Source organism: Siphateles boraxobius, unplaced genomic scaffold, assembly GCF_051911475.1.
Source record: "Siphateles boraxobius isolate OS27281-9 unplaced genomic scaffold, OSU_SipBor_1 66, whole genome shotgun sequence".
Taxonomy (NCBI): domain Eukaryota; kingdom Metazoa; phylum Chordata; class Actinopteri; order Cypriniformes; family Leuciscidae; genus Siphateles; species Siphateles boraxobius.
The window spans coordinates 25,841,015-25,863,647 of record NW_027509193.1 but is presented as its reverse complement, the minus strand read 5'-3'; the positions used below and the strand labels follow the sequence as shown (position 1 = coordinate 25,863,647).

The following is a 22,633-nucleotide window of genomic DNA, read 5'->3' as shown; positions in this document are numbered from 1 at the left end:
GGTAATGTTAGTTTTTGGTTCCCAGAACATACAATTTTAAACCCAGCAGCCCCCAAATCCCTAAACCTGCATTTTTAAATTTTGCTTTTTAGTTAGAATGCATCATTTACAGATGTAGAATGGATTTTTGTTCTAAAATAATTATGAGGGAACGTTCTGTAAGAGTTATTTTATGGTTGTAAAATTAAAACCTAAAATTAACCATTTGGGAACATTCTGTATGTAACTTTTAGGTTGTCTCCAATTGTACAAAAAAAGGTATTTCTGTACAGATTAATAATTTGATTATAAATATGAATGTTAACATTTTGCACTATTTCTTCTTATGCACCTAGAGAGATCGCTGACCAAATATGTAGATATTAGTAAAATGGTGACATGGTTCTGAACTAAAGGACCATAAATACGAACAGGGTGATTCTTTGTTAGATTATTATGTGGAAAATGTTTGCAATCAAGAAAGAGGTTACTGTGCAATAGTTAGTAATGTTAAGATTGATATTTAGTTCCTGTTTATTTAAAATCACACTTGACCTTCAATTTAATTTGTATTTGTATGTGCTTTGTTATATAAAAAGGCTAGTTTACACAATAAATATTTTGTACTTGAGTACTTTATATTGTAGTTTAAAAACTATTGTCAGATGTGATTTTTGTTTTTTCAGTTGCATGCTATTGATAAAAGAGAAAGCAGATGTGCTTGAAATGCTCATGATGTATATATGTGACCAGACCTGGAAAAATGTCCACATAGCATAGACTATAAAATGTCTTACCATAAGTGTCTCAATTTGTTTTTAAGAACTGATGCCTGGAATATTATCAATGCATCACATCCTATAGGCATTTTGTGTTCTGATTTACTAAGTTGTCAAAAAATAATGCATGAAAGACTTTTTAGCTTGATTTTATTATTTGTATGTTTTCTCTTAATTTTATTCTTCTCCTGTTTTGCAGAAATAAACTTAAAGCCACACGGTCAAGAATTTCCATAGCAGTGAATGAGGTATTGTATTCATGGCCTGAGTAAACTTTTCTTAAGTGCTGAGCAGTGAGCTGTGAAATCACTTTCAGCAGCTCATACAGGTTTACACCACCTATAAACAAATGAGTGACTTCAAGCTGCTTTCCATAAACGGGTTAGTATATTGTTAAGCATCCAGTAGTCTCTTGGACACTCATGATCCAAATCATTTTTGAATTCTCTAAACGGTCAAGTGGTATTGAAGCCAAACGCTTATTCCGCCTAGAAATTGTACTGGCTGTTCTATTTTATGTTGAAGAATTGAAACCATATATTTGGCTACTGTTATCTTGGTAGTCAATGCTTTTTGGACTTCTTCTCGACTCTCTTTCAGTTGTGCAATGACAGGGCTACTATTCAGGGAAGCTGCGCTTCAGTAAACATTTGAATATCTCATACCAAGCAATATTTTTCCCACATAAATAGTTTAGTGTAGATGTGGAGCAGCCACAAAAAGTAAAACTAACACCAAAAGTTAAACAATAAATTGTATTCTATGAAAATTTTTCACGAAAAGATACTAAAAAAGCACGCAAAAATCATACTGTACAATGAGAGAGAGGCATCTGTAAATGTAATAAAGAATCGAATAATATTCATCTCTCATGAAGAGTCATGTGATTTTTTAATACTGAAAAACAAAAAAACAAAGGAAATTGTATATCCGTTTGGAGTCGCACTTCACAGTATTTTAAAATCCAATATCATATGGATAAATTCCATATTGGTAAATTCCGAAAAGTAGATTATTTTGTAAAATAATTTTGGGTTTTGCAATCCCATATAATAATTTACCATTATCACTTTGAGCCATAGCCCAAAAAAGTTCTCTTAACAAACCAACAGATTAACCATTTGAATCATTGCAAGGCAGTCATTTTCTGTAACAATCTGAGGTAGTGCGACTTCTCTGAAATCTGAAATAAAAAATATTACGATTCTTAAAACTATGTTTTGGACAGAAAACCTCTCAAATCGAGCAAATCTTTTCTATTTTGATGAAAGTCTGATTTAGGAGATCCCATCTGCAAGTGAACAGATCTGTTTGGATAGATGTTTTTTAGTGGCTTGGCAGTCATAATTGCAGGGTTCTGATTTCATTGATTGACATTTCAATAGATTCTACTACTACAAAGCTGTTAATGCCTGAATTTGGCTGACTGGGTGAAACCACCTTTTATGAGATTTTTTTCTGACTTTTATGAATAGCTGATATGTTTGTGTAGTCATTTGCCAATGAACCATTCATTCTGGAGCAAAAATATGTTTTTTTAATGAGGATACAAAAGCTTTTTGAGTATGGCACATGAGTTGAAGCCCACAGGTGCTACATTCCTCTCTTTGAGTTAGAGAAGCAACGACTCTGGTGAAATTTAACATTGGTAAGATCCCATGTTTAGATATCAAGTTCATTCTTCCATATGACACCAGTCATGGCCATCGGATGCATTCTTTTCAACTTAGACTGACCTACTTTGAAATGTCTTCATCATTTCAATCATCACCTTTTGCCGCATAGGCTGTTGCATCCTAAGGGAGTCTGAGCATAATTGGCCACTGTTCATCTCTCCCAGGGCCAGCATATTTTCCACTTTCACAAAATGAAGCTAATGGTCACTTTGTTTGACTTGGATCTGTGCCACTCAGAATAAAGAAGATCTATCTATCTATCTATCTATCTATCTATCTATCTATCTATCTATACTGTTGTACCACTTGACATGGAAAGTGTACACACCACTGATCTATATAGAGGTTATATATATCATTTATATAACTGGTACCAACCTACCCATACTTGAAATCAGCAGTTATCAGTATTTGAGAGAGATCTACAAAGCTTTTCATTCTGCCATAATGATCAGTTGGGGTCCTCTGGAGTCTGGACGATGCATTATGTTTACTGTTATTACCTTGTCAATTAATATCAGAGCCATGTTTGCAGTTGTGTCACTGTGAGAATATACAAATAGCTGTTTTCAATGATCTCAACAGCTTTAAAACTACTTATATTTATAAAAAATTGTTTATATGAAAGGTTTCAAGCCTAAAATAGTATTTCATTTTTAATTAGTCTGTTCATTTGTTCGGACAGTTGCACCGCCTGACATTTTGGGGGTTTATGATAACAAAACATAAAATAATATGAATTATATAAATGTACTAAAAATGAATTCAAACTAAATAGCTACAGAATAAAGTGATATGTAAGGAACTTATCAAAATATTTAAAAAGAAAATAATACACTTGGACACAAAAATATGCAGGTCATGTCACTGACCCCTAGAGATTGAGGTGATCTGTCCATTCGGTCATTTGCAAAACTGCATACAAAACTCACTTGTAACTCAGGCTGTCCAATATTCAAACATTTGCATTGTGTGTTCGTATCTTTAAAGGTTTAATTGAAATTGTATCCAAAAAGTAATTGAAAAATGTAAGCTACACTGTGATAATCGGTTGGTTGGTCGGAGGTTTATGTCAAGAATTTTGAAAAATAACATCAAGGTTTTGATATTAGCGCCACAGTGATTGGTACAAGGTACAAACACTTTGTATTAAGGAAAACAGAGCCCTCTAGAGGACATACAGAAACTAACAACAGACAACGGAGGAGAACTACAACTGTCATGGTCGTCCGCCTACAACACGACGCGTCTGCGTCTGACGTCACACTCTGGCTTGTTTTGGCCGTTTGTTTCGATATCCGGCGATCAAACGCTTTCGATGTGGTGGAAATTTTGACTGAGAGGTACGTGCAATTCATGAAACAGTCTTCGTGTGTTGTAGTCTTATTAGAGCTTGTTTACATTCGCCATTAAGTTGGGAAGAAATACCCGGCTAATAATGAAAATATGTCTTGTTTAAGTGATGTCAGCTGGCGCGGAGGGTTAACGCCAAACAGCTAGCTGAGCCTGGCTAGGGACTTTAGCGAGTACAGATTTGTTTGTTTCTTTTGTCCTGCTGTATATATCACTTATTTAACCATGTCAACGTCTTTTAAAGAGAAAGGAAAACGGACGATCTCATTTATCGCATCAACAGTGTTTCTCAGCGCTGCTATGCGAGATCAGCTAACGTTAGTCTGTTCTCGACAAGCTATTGGAATTAACAGGCTGTGTTTTAAAACCGTGTTGTAAGCTGACTACTTAGACAGCACGTTTGGGTGTCACTGGCGCGTTTCATCTGAAACATCATAGATAAACCAAACCAACGCACTTAACGTAAATGTCTGCACACAGACATAACTTACTCCGTGACAGCACGCATTTAAAATATGTAAACATTTCTCAAGGACATCAACTCTTCTTACTCTTTTACTTTGAACTGGTTGTCTTGTACGTGAACTCAAGCTAAATAATGGTCATGAATATAGTGTTGATGTGTGAATCTGTCATTCTAGGCTACTTTAAACATGTTTGGAAACTACATGAGATCTTATGTGCACGCGCAGCCTCACAGACGTAGTCTATCCGATCTAGTGCATCATTAAAGTCAGCATGAAATCAAAATGGACAGTTCTTGTTTTTATGGGATATTGCCGGTGTTACGGATCAACAGGGGATTATGTTAACTGGGGGAACGCGCGTGCACGCATATAGTTTTACCTGGATTTTCAGTAGATGTTAAACGGCGACAGATTCATGCCCTATTTCACGGATCACCTATTATAAACGAATATTTCACCAGTTGTATACACTGGTATGCGAATAACGCGCTTTGTTTTCGCAGTGGATGCTATATTCTTGCGTATCTGACGCAATTTCAAAGAACTTTAACATACTTTGGTGTCAAGCTTAGAAACCACGCCTATGTTAACAGGGGGCAATCGGTTTCATTAGATGAGCCAGAAGATGCTTCAGCTTCAGAAGATGTGTAAGAATTTTCTTCTCAACATCATATTTTCTTGAGTGTGTTGTCATGAGTTCTAATCACAAATAACAACAGATGTAGATTAAGTAGCTAGGCTACCTAAAAGAAACACATATTGCAAAGTCATTTCCATTTTTTCAACAAGTTGCATTTATTGATCTGTATATATAGCCTACTTTTATAATGAATCTATTATTTTTGTATAAAAACTCTTATTGGCATATTTTACTCTGCTGATTATATTAGGGCTGCAACTAACGATTATTTTGATAATCGATTAATCGGACGATTATTTTTTCGATTAATCGATTAATCGGATAGAAATTAAATTAGATTTTTTTTTATTATAACTAAATAAAACCGTAAATCAGGGTATTTATGTGTAAAAGTGTACTTTAAAAAGTGCAAAAGCCACACATTGAGTTTTACTAATATCAATATTTGCATTGTTTTTAATGATAATTGCTGATGGCAAGTTGACAAACATGATTATCGTTAAAAAAATTATATCCAACATATTATGTTTTAACACAATTTTTGTTAAAACAAATTTACACAGACATGTTGTTCAGATGTGAATATCTGAACTAAAAACAAACTAAAAACATCTAAAATATATAATTCATTTAATTTTTATTTAAAATTAATTATATATAAGGAATATAAGGATAAAGAATATAATATATATTATATATAATATATAAAAGAATAATATAAGGATAAATTGATTAAATAAATATAGAAAGACTGAAAACAATTGTGTGAATGTAGAGCCGCAGTAGATCGCGTTTGAAAAACAATTAAAACTTAGTAGACAAATGCTATAAAAAGAGAACGGAATGGAGGTAACGTTACCCAGCAAGCTAACAGGCTTGAGTAAAGGACAGGAGAAATTATGCATTAGTGCACAAGCATTCGCTGAAAACCACTGAGTACAGTGACTAAAAAACAATATTTTACTGCTGCTGTTATTAACTGCCTTTATATTTAGTGCTTCGCTTTGTAAAGACCGTTTTAATTTAACCTATTTCTGCGGTAGCGCTATTTTAATCCATCACTTACGTTGCGAGCGAACTGATTGCGCAACCTGATGCTCGAGACAAAATACAGACGTCCCAAGATCCCGGAAGTCCCGGGAGTCTCCCGCCTATTGATTGCGGCTCACTGATGCCCGCGAATTAGTTCAAACTCTCGAAATCTAGAGCGCGCAAGCAAGAGCGCGCATGCGAGACTGCTCCAAACCGTGTAGCGCGCGCGCTCGGCAGAGCGCCTGAGGGAGAGAGACCTTGCGTGTGTGTGCGTACCAGTAAACGCTCCCCGTGACGTAAGCAGACCAACGAATCGATAATGACATTCGTTGACAACGATTTTCATAATCGATTATAATCGATTTTATCGATTAGTTGTTGCAGCCCTAGATTATATTAAGATCTTTTGTTTGTACAACCAGCTCTGACGCCTCCTTATCATTTTCCCTGGACATAATATAAAGCAGCTATGCTTATAGGGTCATGAAGTTAGTTATCTCATGAACATGTCACATTTTCAACAGATAATAAAAAAAACTCATTTTGACTGTTCTTCTTTCAGAACAATTCTGTATGTAATACTGCATCTTCTTAGAATCATATGATCATTTAAATTAAGTTAATTTTATAAATGCTTATATGGTAATATTGTATTGTACATTATGCTCAGTAGGAGCATGAACTTGAATGTTGTGTATAATGTCTTTTATTGGACACGTAGAGAACACTTTGTCTTCAGTGAATAAAGTCCTCTGAAAAACACTGAGTGGCAACTGCAGATTTTATTACTGAAATAAGCAGAATATATGATGTAGTGATGATGATGAATTATTACAAATATATACTGATATTCTCTATGGCTAATATTCACATAGGCCTACATCACTAACCTCTTTCTTAAAGGTTTAGTTCACCCAAAAATGAAAATTCTGTCAGTATTTACTCACCCTCATGTTGTTCCAACCCCGTAAGACCTTCGTTCATCTTCGGAACACGAATTAAGATATTTTTGATGAAATCTGAGAGCCGGATCACTCCTCCATAGGCTTCTTAAGGGATTGAATCTAGACAGCCCCAAAAGGTAATTAAAAACATCGTTAAAATAGTCCAAGTGACTACAGTGGCACAATATTAAGTTTATCAAATGACGAGAATACTTTTTATGCGCAAAAACAAACAAAAATAACGACTTTATTTCAACTATTCATTTCCTTCTCTGTGGGCCTCGAGTCAGTTCACTAGTATAATAGCGTACGCTTCTGTTGTTGTACGTCACACGCATCACACACGTGATCAGCGTCGGCCAATAGTGAGTCTACGTGTGACGTAGCTCTACGCAATCACACTACGTTAACTGACTAGAGGCCAACAGAGAAGGAAAGGAATAGTTGAAATAAAGTTGTTATTTTTGTTTGTTTTTGCGAACAAAAAGTGTTCTCGTCGCTTGATAAACTTAATATTGAGCCACTGTAGTCACTTGGACTATTTTAACAATGTCTTTAATAACTTTTCGGGGCTGGCAAGTTTCAATCCCTTAAGAAGCCTATGGAGGAGTGATCCAGCTCTCAGATTTCATCAAAAATATCTTAATTTGTGTTCTGAAGATGAACGAAGGTCTTACGGGGTTGGAACAACATGAGGTTGAGTAAATACTGACAGAAATTTCATTTTTGGGTGAACTATCCCTTTAATCATTTGTCACCTCACATGAATACCATGACCCTCTCTAAAACAATAGGAAATGCTTTGTTTACTTTTTTGCTGACCTCTTTTACAAAAGAAATATGACAAAAATAAATAAATGTTTGACATGTCCCTTTAACCGCAGTATTGCTGTCTAAATTAAGCCACAAATTGGCATAATAACAATAATCTGTGAATATACACGCACTGTAAAGACTGTAAATAGCATAATTTATTTAATCTACTTACAGTTGTCATCAGATACAAATTTCATTGAAACAAATGTAACAAAATAATGTGGGCGTGGTCTGTGCGTCGCGAAATTAAAACACATTAAAACTTCCCTTAAAGGCGTCTGAAACATAGAGCGGAGCTGCGACAGAGTAAACAACAGAGCCCTAATATGATACAAACATTTATAACGTGGAAAGCTTTTAAATCTGCTTAGTGAAAAATTTGCTGTGACGAATCTGTCGGCGTTAACATCTGCTGGAAATCCAGGTAAAACTATCTGCGTGCACGCCCAGTAAACAGGATCCCCAGTTGATCCGTAACAACATATTTATTAATTAATTAATTAAAAAATTTAAAAAAATGTTTTTATTCATGCGCCCTAATCTTCAATCAAAATGACTTCCCCTCCCCCTTGCAGCGGCATTATTCCTCTGATGACGTGTTTACAGGCGCGAGGGCGGGGCAACCTGTCACTCATGGAAATTTTTTTTTTTCTTTTTTTCTGAAGCCATTTCACTCAAATATACGTCATAATAGGGAAGAAAAAAACTATTGCAACTGCTGTTTCATGCTGACTTTAAGCAACTGTGTCTGTGTTTAGATCAAAACTGTGATGAATACACCATGTGAAGTAATTAATGTGGGATTATGCGTCTCATTTCAGGTTCCTGTGTGTATGCATGGGTGTTTGTGTGAGAGAGAGAAGGTGGACGACTCAGGGAGTCCGTGTGTCTTATCATGGCTGACGGGTCCAGTGATGATGATGTCATCCACCTGGCTAGTTTCAACACCCATCGCAGTCGAGGTACTAACACTAAGGCTTTATTATAAGGAATAGTGGCATTCTGTATGTCCTGACCCCTTTTTTGTGTCATGTTTATTTTTTATCAGCTAAGAAAGTTAGGACGAAGACGTCCTACATAACCATATCCTCATCGTCAGATTCTGATGATGAACCTGTCAGATTCGTTCCAAATGCCCCTGTTGTGGTCAAGGATGATGAAGAGGAGGAGGAACTGAGCATCTTAGAGGTAACTCTAGCTGCGTTCCAATTCACAGGCTCCTTGTGTAGTAGTCACTGCTCCCTACACACTTAGCACAGCATATATGTTGAATGATGAGTATGATAATAGCCTACTAGTGGTGGGAGTCAGCAGGGACCTGGTAATATGATTTTTATATCAAATGGGTCATATGATAAAATTGATAGCTAGTCATTCAGAACTGTGATTTATTGAAAAAGACATGAGTAAAGATTGCATCTGCATGTGGCTTTGATACTTTGCAAAGTTGTTATTGCTTTTTCATTTTAGTTTCGTTTGAATAGAAATAAATGGTTTGTGCCATCAACCTGATTCTACAGTACTTGCTCTAAATGGTGGTCAGTCTCTTTATTCCCAAAAATATTCATGTAAAATAATAGTAGCGTAAAATGTTAAGGTGATCATCATAACCCTGAAGCAAAGCCAAAGGGGGTTATTTTGCAATATTGACTGTGTTATCCTGCTTATTACATGGTTGGTTACATTCCAAAAAATCACTAAATAAATTATCAAATGGTAAACTGCTTTTCATTTGTATGCTGCTTTGGATGAAAGTGTCTTTAAATAAATAAAAATGTTTATTTAAATTGGAATTATTTGGTTATAATAATAGACAGGTGTAGACAGAGACCACAGAGTATTTTGAGCGACATGAAACTAGTCAAGCTGTAATTATATAAAAATATTAAAATGCAGAATGCCACAGTCGACCAGTCAAGTGATTCAAAGAGCTGTCTAATAGGCTTGCCATGTGTATAGACGATACTGGTATGCAATTTATACAGATTTGAAGATGGAAACATTATGACTGTTTTTCCGTACTTTTTATACACAAGAAGCACATTCAACATGCAATGGTAAGAGGAAGCAATATAATGCCTGCTTATCAGTGCAAATGTTATTCATCTGAAGCTACCACTTGATATTGAGAGTAAAATATGGAAAAACAGTAACAGTGCGAATTATATTTTTCTACATCATTTTTTTGATTGTGCTCAGTCCCTTTCTTTTCTCTGAAGGACCCTAGTTGAGGGCATATGGGCAATTCCTTGATCCACATAGGAACTTATCCAATACAATTTTCATTAATTTTGGTAAAACTAATCCTCTAAGTTACATTTACATTTATTCATTTAGCGGACGCTTTTTTCCAAAGCGACTTACAAATGAGAACAATAAAAGCAGTTAAACTAACAATAGGACAACAATATGCAAGTGCTATGACTCTTCCCAGTTTAATCTAACGCAGCAAGTGTACTTTTTATTTTTGTTTTATTTTTTATTGTAAAGATAATAGATCTAGAATAGAAGATTAATTGTTAGTATTAATGGATCAAGTGTTGCCGAAAAAGATGCGTCTTCAGCCGTTTCTTGAAAATTGACACGGATTCAGCTGCTCTGGTTGAGTTGGGCAGATCATTCCACCAGCATGGGACAGACCAGGAAAAGGTCAGAGAAAGAGATTTTGTGCCTCTTTGAGATGGCACCACAAGACGGCATTCACTTGCAGAGCGCAAGTTTCTGGATGGCACGTTAGTCTGAAGTAATGAGTTAAGGTAGGAGGGAGCAGAGCCAGTGGTTGTTCTGTAGGCAAAAGTCAGTGACTTGAATTTGATGCGAGCGGCAGCCAGTGCAACTTTGTGAGGAGAGGAGTGACATGTGACGGCTCATTAAAGACCACTCTAGCTGCAGAATTTTGAATCAGTTGCAGAGGTTTGATAGTGCAAGCTGGAAGACCTGCTAGGAGAGCATTACAATAGTCCAGTCTGGATAGAACAAATGCTTGGACAAGGAGTTGTGTAGCATGCTCTGATAGGAAGGGCCTGATCCTCCTAATGTTGTATAAGGCAAATCTGCAGGACCGGGCAATGTGCAATGTTTTAGCAATGTGGTCTGTAAAGTTCAATTGATCATCAATCACAGCTCCAAGGTTCCTGGCTGACCTTGATGGAGTTATGGATGACGAACCTAGCTGAATGGAGAAGTTGTGATGAAGTGTTGGGTTGGCCGGGACCACAAGCAACTCTGTCTTCGCAAGGTTTAGTTGAAGGTGGTGGTCCTTCATCCAACCAGAAATGTCTTGTCAGGCAGGCTGAGATGCGAACGGCTACCGTCGGATCATCAGCCTGGAATGAGAATAAGTGTGCAAATTAATCATTTCATTTCCTTTACTTTTCAGATATTTTCTAAATTTTTAGTTCAGTAAAAAAAAAAAAAAAAAAGAGTGTAGCATCAAACTGCCTATTATGTGTAGGCAAATAGAAAGAAAAAAAGCATAGCGCCCCCTAGTGTCAAACCAGCACTAATACCAGTATAACCGTTTTTAAATGTGTATACTGTACTGAATATGAAAATTTTAAATTCTATAATATCTTTATAGAATTTAATATCTGTCTACAGTCTAATGTTTTTTTAAGTGTGCCTTAAATGTACAAATACTTTTTTTGGACCACTGCACTGTTTTTGCCATAAAAAAAAGAAAAGTAAAAGTTGCCTAAGAGAATGAGAAATTATCTTTCTGTTCAGTGCTTACATTTCTAGAAAACTGATGTGCAAGTACTGCAATATAATGTGATGAGCGCTTCCTGTTAAAATATTAATCAAATACATTCTCTTTTTGTCTGGCAGCCACAGCCCTCACCTCAACGTGAGCTGATCCGACCTGCAGCCAAATGGAGTGCTAGGACCTTCCCAGGCCAGGCATCTGGGTCCAACAGACATCCTACCAGCGCACACGCTCCTCATCCTTCTGTAGTCGTCGCACATCCTACATTAGGAAACCAAGCCATAGGTGTCTTAACCACGGACCAGAATGCTGTACCCTCGACGTCTAGAGAAAATGCCTTGCACAGACCTTCATTGCCTGTTAAGGACTCACTGCCCATTCATAAGGACCCTTCAGCTAGTGCACACTCAGCAAATCAGGCCAATTCTGTTTTTTCAGCTCCACCCACCACTGAATCAGGTCAATCAGACTTGCCCCGCAAAATTGAAGCGGTTGTTTGGCCGAGAACTGAAAGGCCCACAATAAGGCCTCGGACGCCACAGGACACTGTGCTTGTAGAGGTCAGACAAAATGAGCAGCCGGCAGCCCCTCTCTCTCCTGCACGTTTCCCCGGACCGGCTGACAACGAGAGGCCTGGGCCATCAGCACCCAGAGAACCCCTCATTCAGCAGGCCCCTGACCGGACATCCCTCGATATCCTGGTGAAGGGGGTGGTGAGTCTTCTGATTAGCACCTCACGTTATAGTATGCGACTGTTCAAGTCCTGCATTAAAGGTGGGGTTTGTTTTGACTCAAATTTTCAGATGGACCTTTTCCCTGATGTGCAGGACGCATATGTAGCAGAACTGATAGAGAGAGGTGACCTGAAAGATTTAAATGTGTAAGCACATGCCTTTTATCTTCTCATTTCTTGCTCAGACGTACTTTGTTCACATGTGATGTTTGTGAGACATCGTTTGGCTTCTTTAACACAGAATATGCAATATATTGTTGGAAAACCCTGATTATCCGAAGAAAGCAAACTCAGTTTTGACACAAAGCAGTGTTCTCCTCGAGACAAATGATTCTGAGACGCAGGTTTGCACTTTATTTTTTATCAGATATCCATATTTATTTAGTCATAGATATATTGGGTGCTACTACTATGAATGTATTACATTTAAGAAAATGTAACTAATATGGTATAACTTTTTCTTTGTCATACAGGAAAGTGAAAATTATTTTGATTATTTCAAACTAAAGACTGTTGGCCCAGAGGTTGTCATTCAGGCTGCAGACATGCTGATGGGTGACTTCAGAATGTTGAGCTGTCAGGATATCAAATGGGCCCTGAATTGCCTCAAAGGACACTATGCAATCACACGAAAGGTGCTCATTCATACCTACTAGAATTCTTCTACGAACTCTGTAATCTTTACGTCAGGAAGTTGACATTCAACATCATTCAGTGTCAATAAGTATTGATGAAGCTTGCTGATGTCAGGTGTAGATTATACTTAATATTGTTTATATTGAATAAGTTCAACTATTTTGTGTAAAGTTGTGGTCACACTCACAATTATTGTTGCTTGGCAAAGTTTTGTGAGTGTAATCCAGTATTTTCATGGCAATTTGCATGGTGAAGAATTTCGCCTTGGTGGACTTCAATTGGCTAAGAAAAATTCCCTGGGTGCTTCTCAATATCCCTCCCCATCTCCTCGCTCCTCCGCCCTCAATCCTATGACCCGGAAACCAATCAAGCTCAGCCACCTTAAAGGACATCTCAATTCTCTAATTGCACTGCATGGAGTCAAGGAGTGAGGAGGCTTCCAGAAGAGACATGAGCGGGGATACACATGTGTATCCTATGCGGAAGTGTTTTATCGACTAAATGTGACGCACATATAAATTCTCCTCCTTCACATCGGTCACAATCATTTTAAATTATACTTTACCTTTGCAGTTTATATAAACCACACATCTCACATATTTCAATGGGGTATCTTGCTTTATTATTATTTCTTTTGAATTTCTTAAATAAACAAACTTCAACAACATGAGGGCAGATCCTTTGAGCGCTGCTGATGAACGCTGTGAAGTGACGCTTGAGTGATCAAGTATTCCAATGTATAAAAAAAGCGTTCACTCGATTCCTCCGTCCTCCTTTTCTTTCCTTGCAGCCTTCCCTTGTATCCTACAGGGGGTGGAGCTGAGATGCGAGGAAATGTAACGAGGATGAAAAATAAGAAATGAGAAGCACCCCCTGTGTAAAATTTGCATCCGATTTAAGTTTGGTGACCCTGACACAAATGCACAGTGGCAAATAATAGCAAGCCTCTTGGTTCGGCCGTGACCTCTGTGTGGGTGTAGGTTCATAAAATAGCTACAGAGCAAAACTGATGGAAAAAGCACTCATATGGCCACTTTCTACTCAGCCAGTTTTGTGTAACACTATATAATGATCCATTAAAAAGGAGGCGGTTTGAAAAGCAGTTGTTTTCGGTTGGTTTATTTGCTAGTTGTCAGAATAGCTTTGGATGTTTATTTCATTGTCATTATTCCGGTATCTTTCATCGTTTTTTGTCACACGAAGGCCTGTTTTCTTTCCCCTGCGAAATGTCGTTTGCTAACACTATTTAACACTATTGTATTGGTCGTTGGCCACACTCTTTTAAGATATTGGCATTTGCATCAGCCATTAAAAAACCCATATTGTTTTACCGTATTTTTAGTCATTTGTATGGTATTAATCTCTATGATGTCTCTTGAAGGCCTTATTCGAAGCCCTCAAGAAGTGGCAAGAAAACTCTACTGACCCCTCAGGGAAGAAGAAAAGAAGAAGAGAGCCAAATGAACGCATCTTCATAGACTTCAAGTTTGAGCAGGGTGACTACATATATTTTTCTCCTTTACGTGCCTTTCAAATGCATGAAATGCTCATTTTGTCTAATTCATTTCAGGTTGTTTTAAACTGGAAAGAAAGATGTACTTTTTGGAGAAGAATCGCAGATGGAGTCGTGGTAACGAGACAACACTGGAGCCGTCTCTTGTAAAAGAGCTGCAGTTCTATGAGCAGAAAGCCAAGGAAATGGCTGAGGTACTTCACACGGCACACTTCTTCTATTTACTTCTGATGGTTCCTCTTGAATCAACCTAAAGAAGAAGGGTTGTGTGAAACTGAGCTGACAGGCTGTTAATTGTTCAAATAGTTAACGGGCTTTTTTCCCCTGCTTTCAGCACGAAGATTTTCTTTTGGCTTTGCAAGTGAACGAGGAGCAGTATCAAAAGGTGGGTGTGAAGAACCAGTTGTTTACGAACTTTTTATGCTCTTGTAATGACGTCAAACCACATCATAAGAAACAAATTACAACTGAAAGAGGCCACATTATGCCCTTTTACAAAATCTTGATTTTGTTTTTGGGCTCTACTAGAATAGGTTTTCATGCTTAAAGGAGCCGTATGTAAGAATGTGGCCACAACTGGTAGTGCAATCACTTTCAAATTAGAGTAGAGCAGTGTATCCCCTCTCCCTCCTCCCTGACTCGAGGTTGCCAGGTAGGCTGCAGGATCCAGCAGGAACGTAGGCTGCTACAAGAAGTGTTTACTGTTAATTATGTTTATGCGTCAAATGAGAGACGTTTTGCAAAGTAATTATATATCGCAAAAATGTACTAATGGCGATTAGCCAAATATAATCGTAAAGATGTACGCTCGTATGTGACAGTGCATTGTTAGAACAGTATTTGTTAGTCTAACTTGTAACGGTATTAACGTAAGCACAAGCCTCTGTCACTGTGTGTAACCGATATCAAAGATACAGCTATTCATTTAGCTGACGCTATAAGTGAAAGCAACCCTGCAGTACACGTCCATAACGCTAAAATATGTGATGTGAAAGATTACGTGTCATTCTATTATTTTTGTTTGTAGAACTTGCATCATAAACAATAATGGGCCTGCTAATGTTGTTTTCCTCAGCGTCTCATCATAATGACAGAGAAACGGGCTCTGATAATGCATTGCTAATGTTAGCAATGACGGCTCGCCGTTTTTATTACACAAACAATTCCTTACCTTTTCAATTCGATGACCCACCTTCTCCATATGAGCTAACGTAACGTTACTTTGCACGAACATGCATAACTTTGTTCGACTGTCATGAATATTTGAAATGTCCATTTACATCAAGCCAAACGTTAGCCAAACATAGATGTATCTTACCTGTCCAGGAGAAAATTAGCAACGTTGGCGTCTGTCTTCAAAAACTTTCTCCGTTTTCAGCCGTCTTTATCTTTCAAAGGCATCTCCTATACAGATCCTTGTTTTATTTCGGACTTTGTCGCGAAGTATTTCGGATTCATAACGAGTTTTTTTTTCGCAACGTTAGACATTTTTTTTATCCGATTCCGACATGTTTGTAGCTGCAGCTGTGGTAACTAGCAGAGCTGGCAACCCGGATGCCGCAACATCCAAAACCAACATGACAACATCAGTTGAGGGCTGCAACTTCACTTTTTAAATGACAATATCCTGGCCGGACTACTGTTGTCAGTAATATAAGTATTTGAAATGAACATGATTTCTTAATGTCTAGTGACAAATCAGGGCCATTTTATGATTAATTGAAATAAATTTCTTACATACAGCTCCTTTAAATGTTAAAAACCCACAAATTTTACATTGTTGCAGCACCTCTCATCCCATTCTGTCAGTAACGATCTGTTTAGTTTCTGTCTCTATGAAGCTTCTCTTTCAGACAAGCGCAATGTGCTCTGATTTGTTGGTTGGACCAGTGTGTTGTGATTGGTCAACCACTTGGAGCGTATTTCAGAAAAGTCAATTCCCTTACCATAACCGCGAGTTTCAATGCACTACTAACGCAACTCAACCAGGCCTTGCCCCTTTTTTGCATATGGCCTATGAGGGAATTGTTTAATGAGGAATATTGTCTCTTGTACATTCTAGGGGTGTTACTGTACATGTATTCGTCCCGAACCGTCACGGTACGGACGCCACTGCTCGTGCATACAGTGAGACGACAAATACTGTCAGTTACATGCAACCCACACTCCAGTAGAGAATGGGGCTTGTGTGGTAATGCAACACTGTTTGCTAACCACCACAACAGAAAAAAGAGCAGAAGAAGAACAGCGAATGAGGGTGAATTCCAAACTGCTTTTGCACCCTTGAAGGGCACTCCTGAGGATCCCATTTGTGGGGGAATTCCAAACGAAAGTGAACAACTGAATCCCTTCATGAAGGGCCCTTCCACAAGTCCATTAGTGAAGGGAACATGTGAAGATCACTTCATGGAAGTAATTTAATCATTTATGGTCATGTGACCCAGGGTGGCAAATCCTCACGATTTATTTTAAATTTATAGATGTCAGTAGAGTTGGAATTAACATATAAACAGAATAATTCAAGTTATTTTGTTTTGTTGTGATGTATAGACACATTTTAGTCATTCATAAGAAATGTTTAATGCTTAACTCAGGATCGGGAACACACACACATATCAAGCATATCTTAAAAACTTTAAAAAAATTATAAATAAAGTATTATTTATATATCAATAGTAAGAAATTCCTGTTGTTGCTGTATAGCTTTGTCGTGGTAACATTTCACGTGAAACTAATGAGGAAATTACGTGGTCTTTCATTGCTCCCTTTGCCAAGTGCGTTTCAAACGGCTTCATTATTATTACACACAAGTGCCCTGCTCCCTCCAAAGTTCCCACTTCAAGGGCTCTGCACTCCGGAGTGAGTAGGGCATAGGGATGCTCATATTCGATTGTTATTTGCCCTGACTTGAGTGCTTGAAAACAAGTCCTGGAGATAGTACAGACGCATCGAATGCGTCTTTCTGCAGTCACAAACAAAGGATTATACTTTGAAAGGAAAGTGGAAAATGCTTTTATAACAGAAGATGCTTCTTTTTTTTTTAGTAGCTGATAGTGACCAAATACCTTTTGTTTTTTTTATCAGCCCTGCAAAAATATGACCTATGCTAGAGTGCATTCTGTTTACTGCTTAGTGCTTAATACACTAAAGTAGGCTGTACTGTACAAACTATCTCAGGGGGGACTCAATGCTGCTTGGTGGAACAAACTGTAATTTGCACTACTGTCTGTTCAAAATAAAATAAAAGTACCTTAGCATTGTGGATTTGTTGCTTTTTCCTGTAACACTTTAGTTTAGGGTCCAATCCTGCTTATTAGCTTATTATTAGTTGCTTATTAGCATGCATATTACTAGGATATTGGCTGTTTATTAGTACTTATAAAGCATTATTCTGATTGACCCTATTCTACATCCCTTAATCCTACCCAATACCTAAAATTAACAACCTTACTAACTAATAAGTAGTAATTAGAGGTTTATTGAGGCAAAAGTCTTAGTTAATAGTGAGAATTGGACCCTAAACTAAAGTGTAACCATTTTTCCTATTTCTAAGCTTACGTACCAAAAGCATGACTTCTGTGTTCCGTTACACTCGTTGTACGTTCCCGGTAGAAAACTCAAGACTACAATCGAGGCGTTTGAGGGAGTTCAGAAACGGTGCTAAAATAACTCCCTTTGGAGTGACTTTGTGCTTTGTAACTCTGCAGAAATTTTTCATGCTCAAAGAGCAACATTACATGTTTTTATTTATATGTTTGATTGTTGGAAAATATTGTATAAAACAGACAGTTCCAGTCCAGCTCTAAAGTCAGATTAGTGACCTCGTTCAGACTGGTAATATGTTTTAGATTATGATCTTGAAGTTTGTGATTTGAGAGCATGTGACACTTTTGACCTGTGCTCTCAGGACGGGCAGTTGATTGAATGTGGCTGCTGCTGTGGGGAGTTTGCCTTTGAGGAGATGACCCAGTGCACGGATGGCCATCTATTCTGCAAGGAATGCCTGGTAAAGTACGCCCAGGAGGCCGTGTTCGGCTCAGGACGGGTAAGTCATCTGTGGCTGGAGAGTTGAGAATAGACATTCAGTCTTTGAGGTTACCTTTGTTTCTTTTGAATAGTATTACTGGAAAAGGCATGTGCGGTCACAGTCGTTATCATGTTTTCAGGCATTGTGCACAGTGTTGTTCTCATGTTTTTTAAAATCCCCTGTATTTTGGTTTCACTTTGTTCTGTGATTTTTAGGTTCTTCCCAGTTTTTCTCCCATCTTTCTTTCATTTTCATTCTAAATAATCATAAACAAGTTCTAGCATCATTTGTTTGCAGAGTTTTATATTTTATGTCTAATGGAATTAAATTCATAGTGTTTTTAGACACACTAGCATTAAACAATTTGGGGTCAGTAAGATTTTTTTTTTATGTTTTTGAATTACCAAGTCTCTTATGCTTACCAAGGAAGTTTTTATTTGATCAAAATACTGTAAAAATAAGGAATGAATCTTCAGCATCATGACTCCAGTCGTCGTTGTCACAGGATTTGTCAGAAATCATTCTAATAAGCTGATTTGCTGGTCAAGAAACATTTCTTATTATTATCAATGTTGAAAACGGTTTTCAGGATTTTTGATGAATAGAAAGTTCAAAAGAACACCATTTATTTGAAATAGAAATCTTTTGTAACAATATAAATGTCTTTACTTTCACTTTTGATCGACTTAAAGCATTATTTAGTGTTGTTTGATGCATCGATTCTAGTTGATCAAAAGTGAAAGAAAAAAACTCTTACTGACCCCTAACTTTTGAATGGTAAAGTATGTAGGCTCACTGTATATAGGTTGCCACCGCAAGCACTCGCTGAACAGTTTACAGTTAGAGTGTATTTTGGCTATGCATAAAGTAAAAATGGTTCTTCGTGTTTGTTTGTAGTCGGAGTTGAGCTGTATGGATGGGAACTGCACCTGTTCCTTCCCTTCCAGTGAGCTGGAGAAAGTTTTACCTGAAAACATTCTGTGCAAATATTACGAGCGACAGGCTGAGGAGGCCATAGCAGCCACCTGTGCTGACGAACTGGTCAGGTGAATTAAACTCTTTACTTACTCTCATGTTGATCGAAAGCTGTATGACTTTTCTTTATTCGTGAAATACAACAGGAGATGTTTTGTAGAATGTCCAGGCTGCTCGTTTTCATACAAAGAAAGTGAATAGTAATTAGAGTTGTCAGGCTCCAAAAAGGACAGAAAAGTAATCCATATAAGTAGTCCATAGTATACAACTTGTGCTCTATATTTTTGAAAAAACTTTTCGACAGCCGTGTGATACCTTTGTTTGAGGAAAAACCAATTCAAAACAGAAACAAAATTATAAACTTCAGATTTAAATGATTCATTGTTTTAACTCCTGACAACATTATTTTGCTCACTTTTTGTTTTCAAGGTGTCCGTTTTGTAACTTCCCAGCACTTTTGGATAAAGGCATTTCTCTGTTCAGTTGCCCAAACCCTCGCTGCAGAAAGGTTAGTCTGTGTGGCTGGATACACAATTGTTTGAGTGTTATGCATCTTTTCAATTCTCTCTCCCTTCATTCCACTTCTATTTCTGAGCCCCCGAATGGTGGAATTAGTCAGGTCAGGGGAGGAACAGAGACCGGCATTCATCTTGTCTGTTATAAATGTTCAGCACTCTGAACCCTAAACTGAACTCAACAAGGGTTGGGAATTTCAGCACAACTAGGTGAATCAGTATTCTGGTATATCTCTGTCTCGTGATATTTCAGATAACAACCTTGAAAAAGTGGATTATACCTTCAGGAAATGAATCACAAAACAACATACCAAGTGTTTGTTACAAGCAGTAAAGGACTAACTTAACTACATTTTTTCAACAGTATAATAGTAGTTCAGCTTTGTATTTTCATTCTAACAAATTGGTTTAATGTGAAATGAACTGATTCTATAAAAATTATTCACTGATTCATGTCATTGGCTTGGTTATAGAATTTGTGTGCTTTTGTTCAATTTTCATGGAACATAAAAGATATCCAGTGTCCACAAGGAAATTTTCAGGGTTGTTCCATTGTTCTCATTTTTCATGGAAAATTTGGCAATATAAGTTTTTTTTATTATTGATTCTTTCCAGGCTTGATAAGGTCATTTAAATGCATTTAAACTAAATTTATCAAAAGTGACAATTACACTGCGGCACATGTGACACTGATGACTGGAGTAAGTTTGCTAAAAATTAAGCTGTGCCAATACAGGAATACTTTTTAAAAATATATTAAAATGGAAAACAGTTATTATAAATTATAATAATATTTCACCATATTACTGTATTTTTGATTTTTAAATGCAGCCTTGGTGAGCATAATATTCTTCGTTCAAAAACATAAAAATTTGAATGAGCACAAACTTTTGAATGGTAGTGTAGATCATCTTAATTTATTAATAAGTGCAGTTGCTTTAAGATGTATATCAAAAACTGATTAGTTAGGGGTTAAGCACCAAAGGTGTTAGTAGCTTGTAGCTTGACAAGATTTACAGTAGCTTACCCAACACCCAACACTGGTTACAAGTACATCTGATGTTTTGTCTTTAGTCTTATCAGTGTTGGGCTGTGAGGAATGTATCAGGCAGTGCCAGGATACAGTCCGTCTGTGTGTTAGTGGATTTCAGCTGCTATGCAGAACATGTCAAGGACTCTGAACTCACAGTTACTCTCTCAAAAGGCCTGATAGGAAGACTTTGAGTATACAAGTATAATATATTTGTGTAAAAATTATAATTTTCAACCTTCATTCCAACCTTCTGTCTGAAATGATCCATTCAAAAAGGGCAGCTTTTTTAAGGCTCATCATTATACACCCACTGTTATGATTGGTTAACGTCATTGCATTGGAAACTGTATCAGTGCCACTGCCCACTCGCTTTTGCACGCGAGTAAGTGTTTTTAAAACACTATCCATTTGAAACTCATTTACAGACAAGGCATTATGAAATCATTTACTTACAGTTTTTAATGCAGCTGCTGTCAGATTCAATACAGTGCTTTATATTTCAACAAATATTTCTTTGCAAACCCTCCCTTACACTGTGTCTCATTTACACAACAAAATGTTCCGAACAAACATATAATCCTTCAACGTGATCTGGGATGCCATTAAAATAATCCACTTGTTTCCAATACTGGAATCCTTGTTAAGTGTGTATAGAGATGCAAACAAGCTGCTTAAACTGGATGCGTCAAAGCAAACGTTCATTCTTTCTTCCATTTGTCCTGTTGTAAACAGACTCCAGCACGTGGAGTATGTCAGAAACTGAACATGCATCTGTATACTGTATCCAGTGTAGACAGCATCAGTGATTATAATGGGTTCTATTTGCTTTTGATGCGACGAGACGCTCACATCCAGTGTAGGCAAATGTCAGCCAGTGGGCCAGTATGGTGTGATGATCTGTAACTATTTTTCGATGTCTATGATCTGGAGATAGGCATGTGCAAATGTTATTGCCCGTGTGATGTCACAGATCCTGCAATATCCTGCAAAATAAATGCTTTGTTTTTAATGAGTACATTGTAAGCTATAATGCTGGATGTGTTAATGGCACATAGACCTCTTATATGTTAAAGTGATCAAAGCAAATTTGATTTCTCCTGTCATGACCCCTTTAGCTTTTTTAAGCGGGATGATTATTCACCATAAAATGGAAATTCTTGTTTTTTTTCTTCACATTGTGACACACATTGTAACTCAACAGCAAGGAGTGCCAACTAGTCTGGGACTGTAGGGTGGAAAACCTCAAATGCTGCATCGTCTCTCACCTTCCCCAACACTCTTTATCTTGAAATCCTCCAGCACGCTCCAATCCGTGCATGGACAGCGTTCACGTATGCGATTGAAAACAGGTAATCGCTGTTAATCTATTAGGCAGGCAAGCACAGGGAAAGAAAGAGGCACACAGATTCCAGTAACACTCCTCACATGAATAACAACAAAAACAAAATATTACTATGCTCTTGGATGTAACGATAGACATATAATAAAGTAGGGTTTTAGGCACAATAACCTGAAACATGCATTGAGATCAATGTTATAACATTGACCGTCTTGGTAAAAGGCATGATGTAGGAGTTTCCCTTGAAAAGACTTGAATAGCCTACCATCAGGTATATGCAACATGGTACTTTTGTGTTTCCTGTAGTATACCAGTTGTCCTCTTGGTGGCGCTCTTGTTCTATAATGGCAGTGCAGTTTTGTTGTTGCACACATCTACTGCTGATTACACACTCAACCCCGCCTCACTTCTGCAGCCGCTCACAACAGGACGGGAGAGGGGGGCAGGGGAAGCCACTCCAACGCCCGTGA

At 37.4% G+C, this 22,633-nt stretch overlaps 1 protein-coding gene across 1 annotated transcript in view; it reads left to right on the top strand.

The window, feature by feature from the left end:
• The first annotated feature begins 3,639 nt into the window (after nt 1–3,639).
• Nucleotides 3,640–22,633, top strand: part of rnf216 (ring finger protein 216) — a 31,251-nt gene continuing 12,257 nt past the window's right edge. Inside the window, exons 1-13 of the mRNA XM_077213290.1 lie at nt 3,640–3,777; nt 8,508–8,648; nt 8,735–8,874; nt 11,515–12,105; nt 12,196–12,272; nt 12,367–12,469; nt 12,599–12,760; nt 14,143–14,257; nt 14,332–14,468; nt 14,609–14,659; nt 18,182–18,319; nt 19,199–19,347; nt 19,706–19,784. Of these exons, the coding sequence (XP_077069405.1) occupies nt 8,582–8,648; nt 8,735–8,874; nt 11,515–12,105; nt 12,196–12,272; nt 12,367–12,469; nt 12,599–12,760; nt 14,143–14,257; nt 14,332–14,468; nt 14,609–14,659; nt 18,182–18,319; nt 19,199–19,347; nt 19,706–19,784 (1,809 nt within the window). The 5' untranslated portion in view covers nt 3,640–3,777; nt 8,508–8,581. The remainder of the gene's footprint in view (nt 3,778–8,507; nt 8,649–8,734; nt 8,875–11,514; nt 12,106–12,195; nt 12,273–12,366; nt 12,470–12,598; nt 12,761–14,142; nt 14,258–14,331; nt 14,469–14,608; nt 14,660–18,181; nt 18,320–19,198; nt 19,348–19,705; nt 19,785–22,633) is intronic.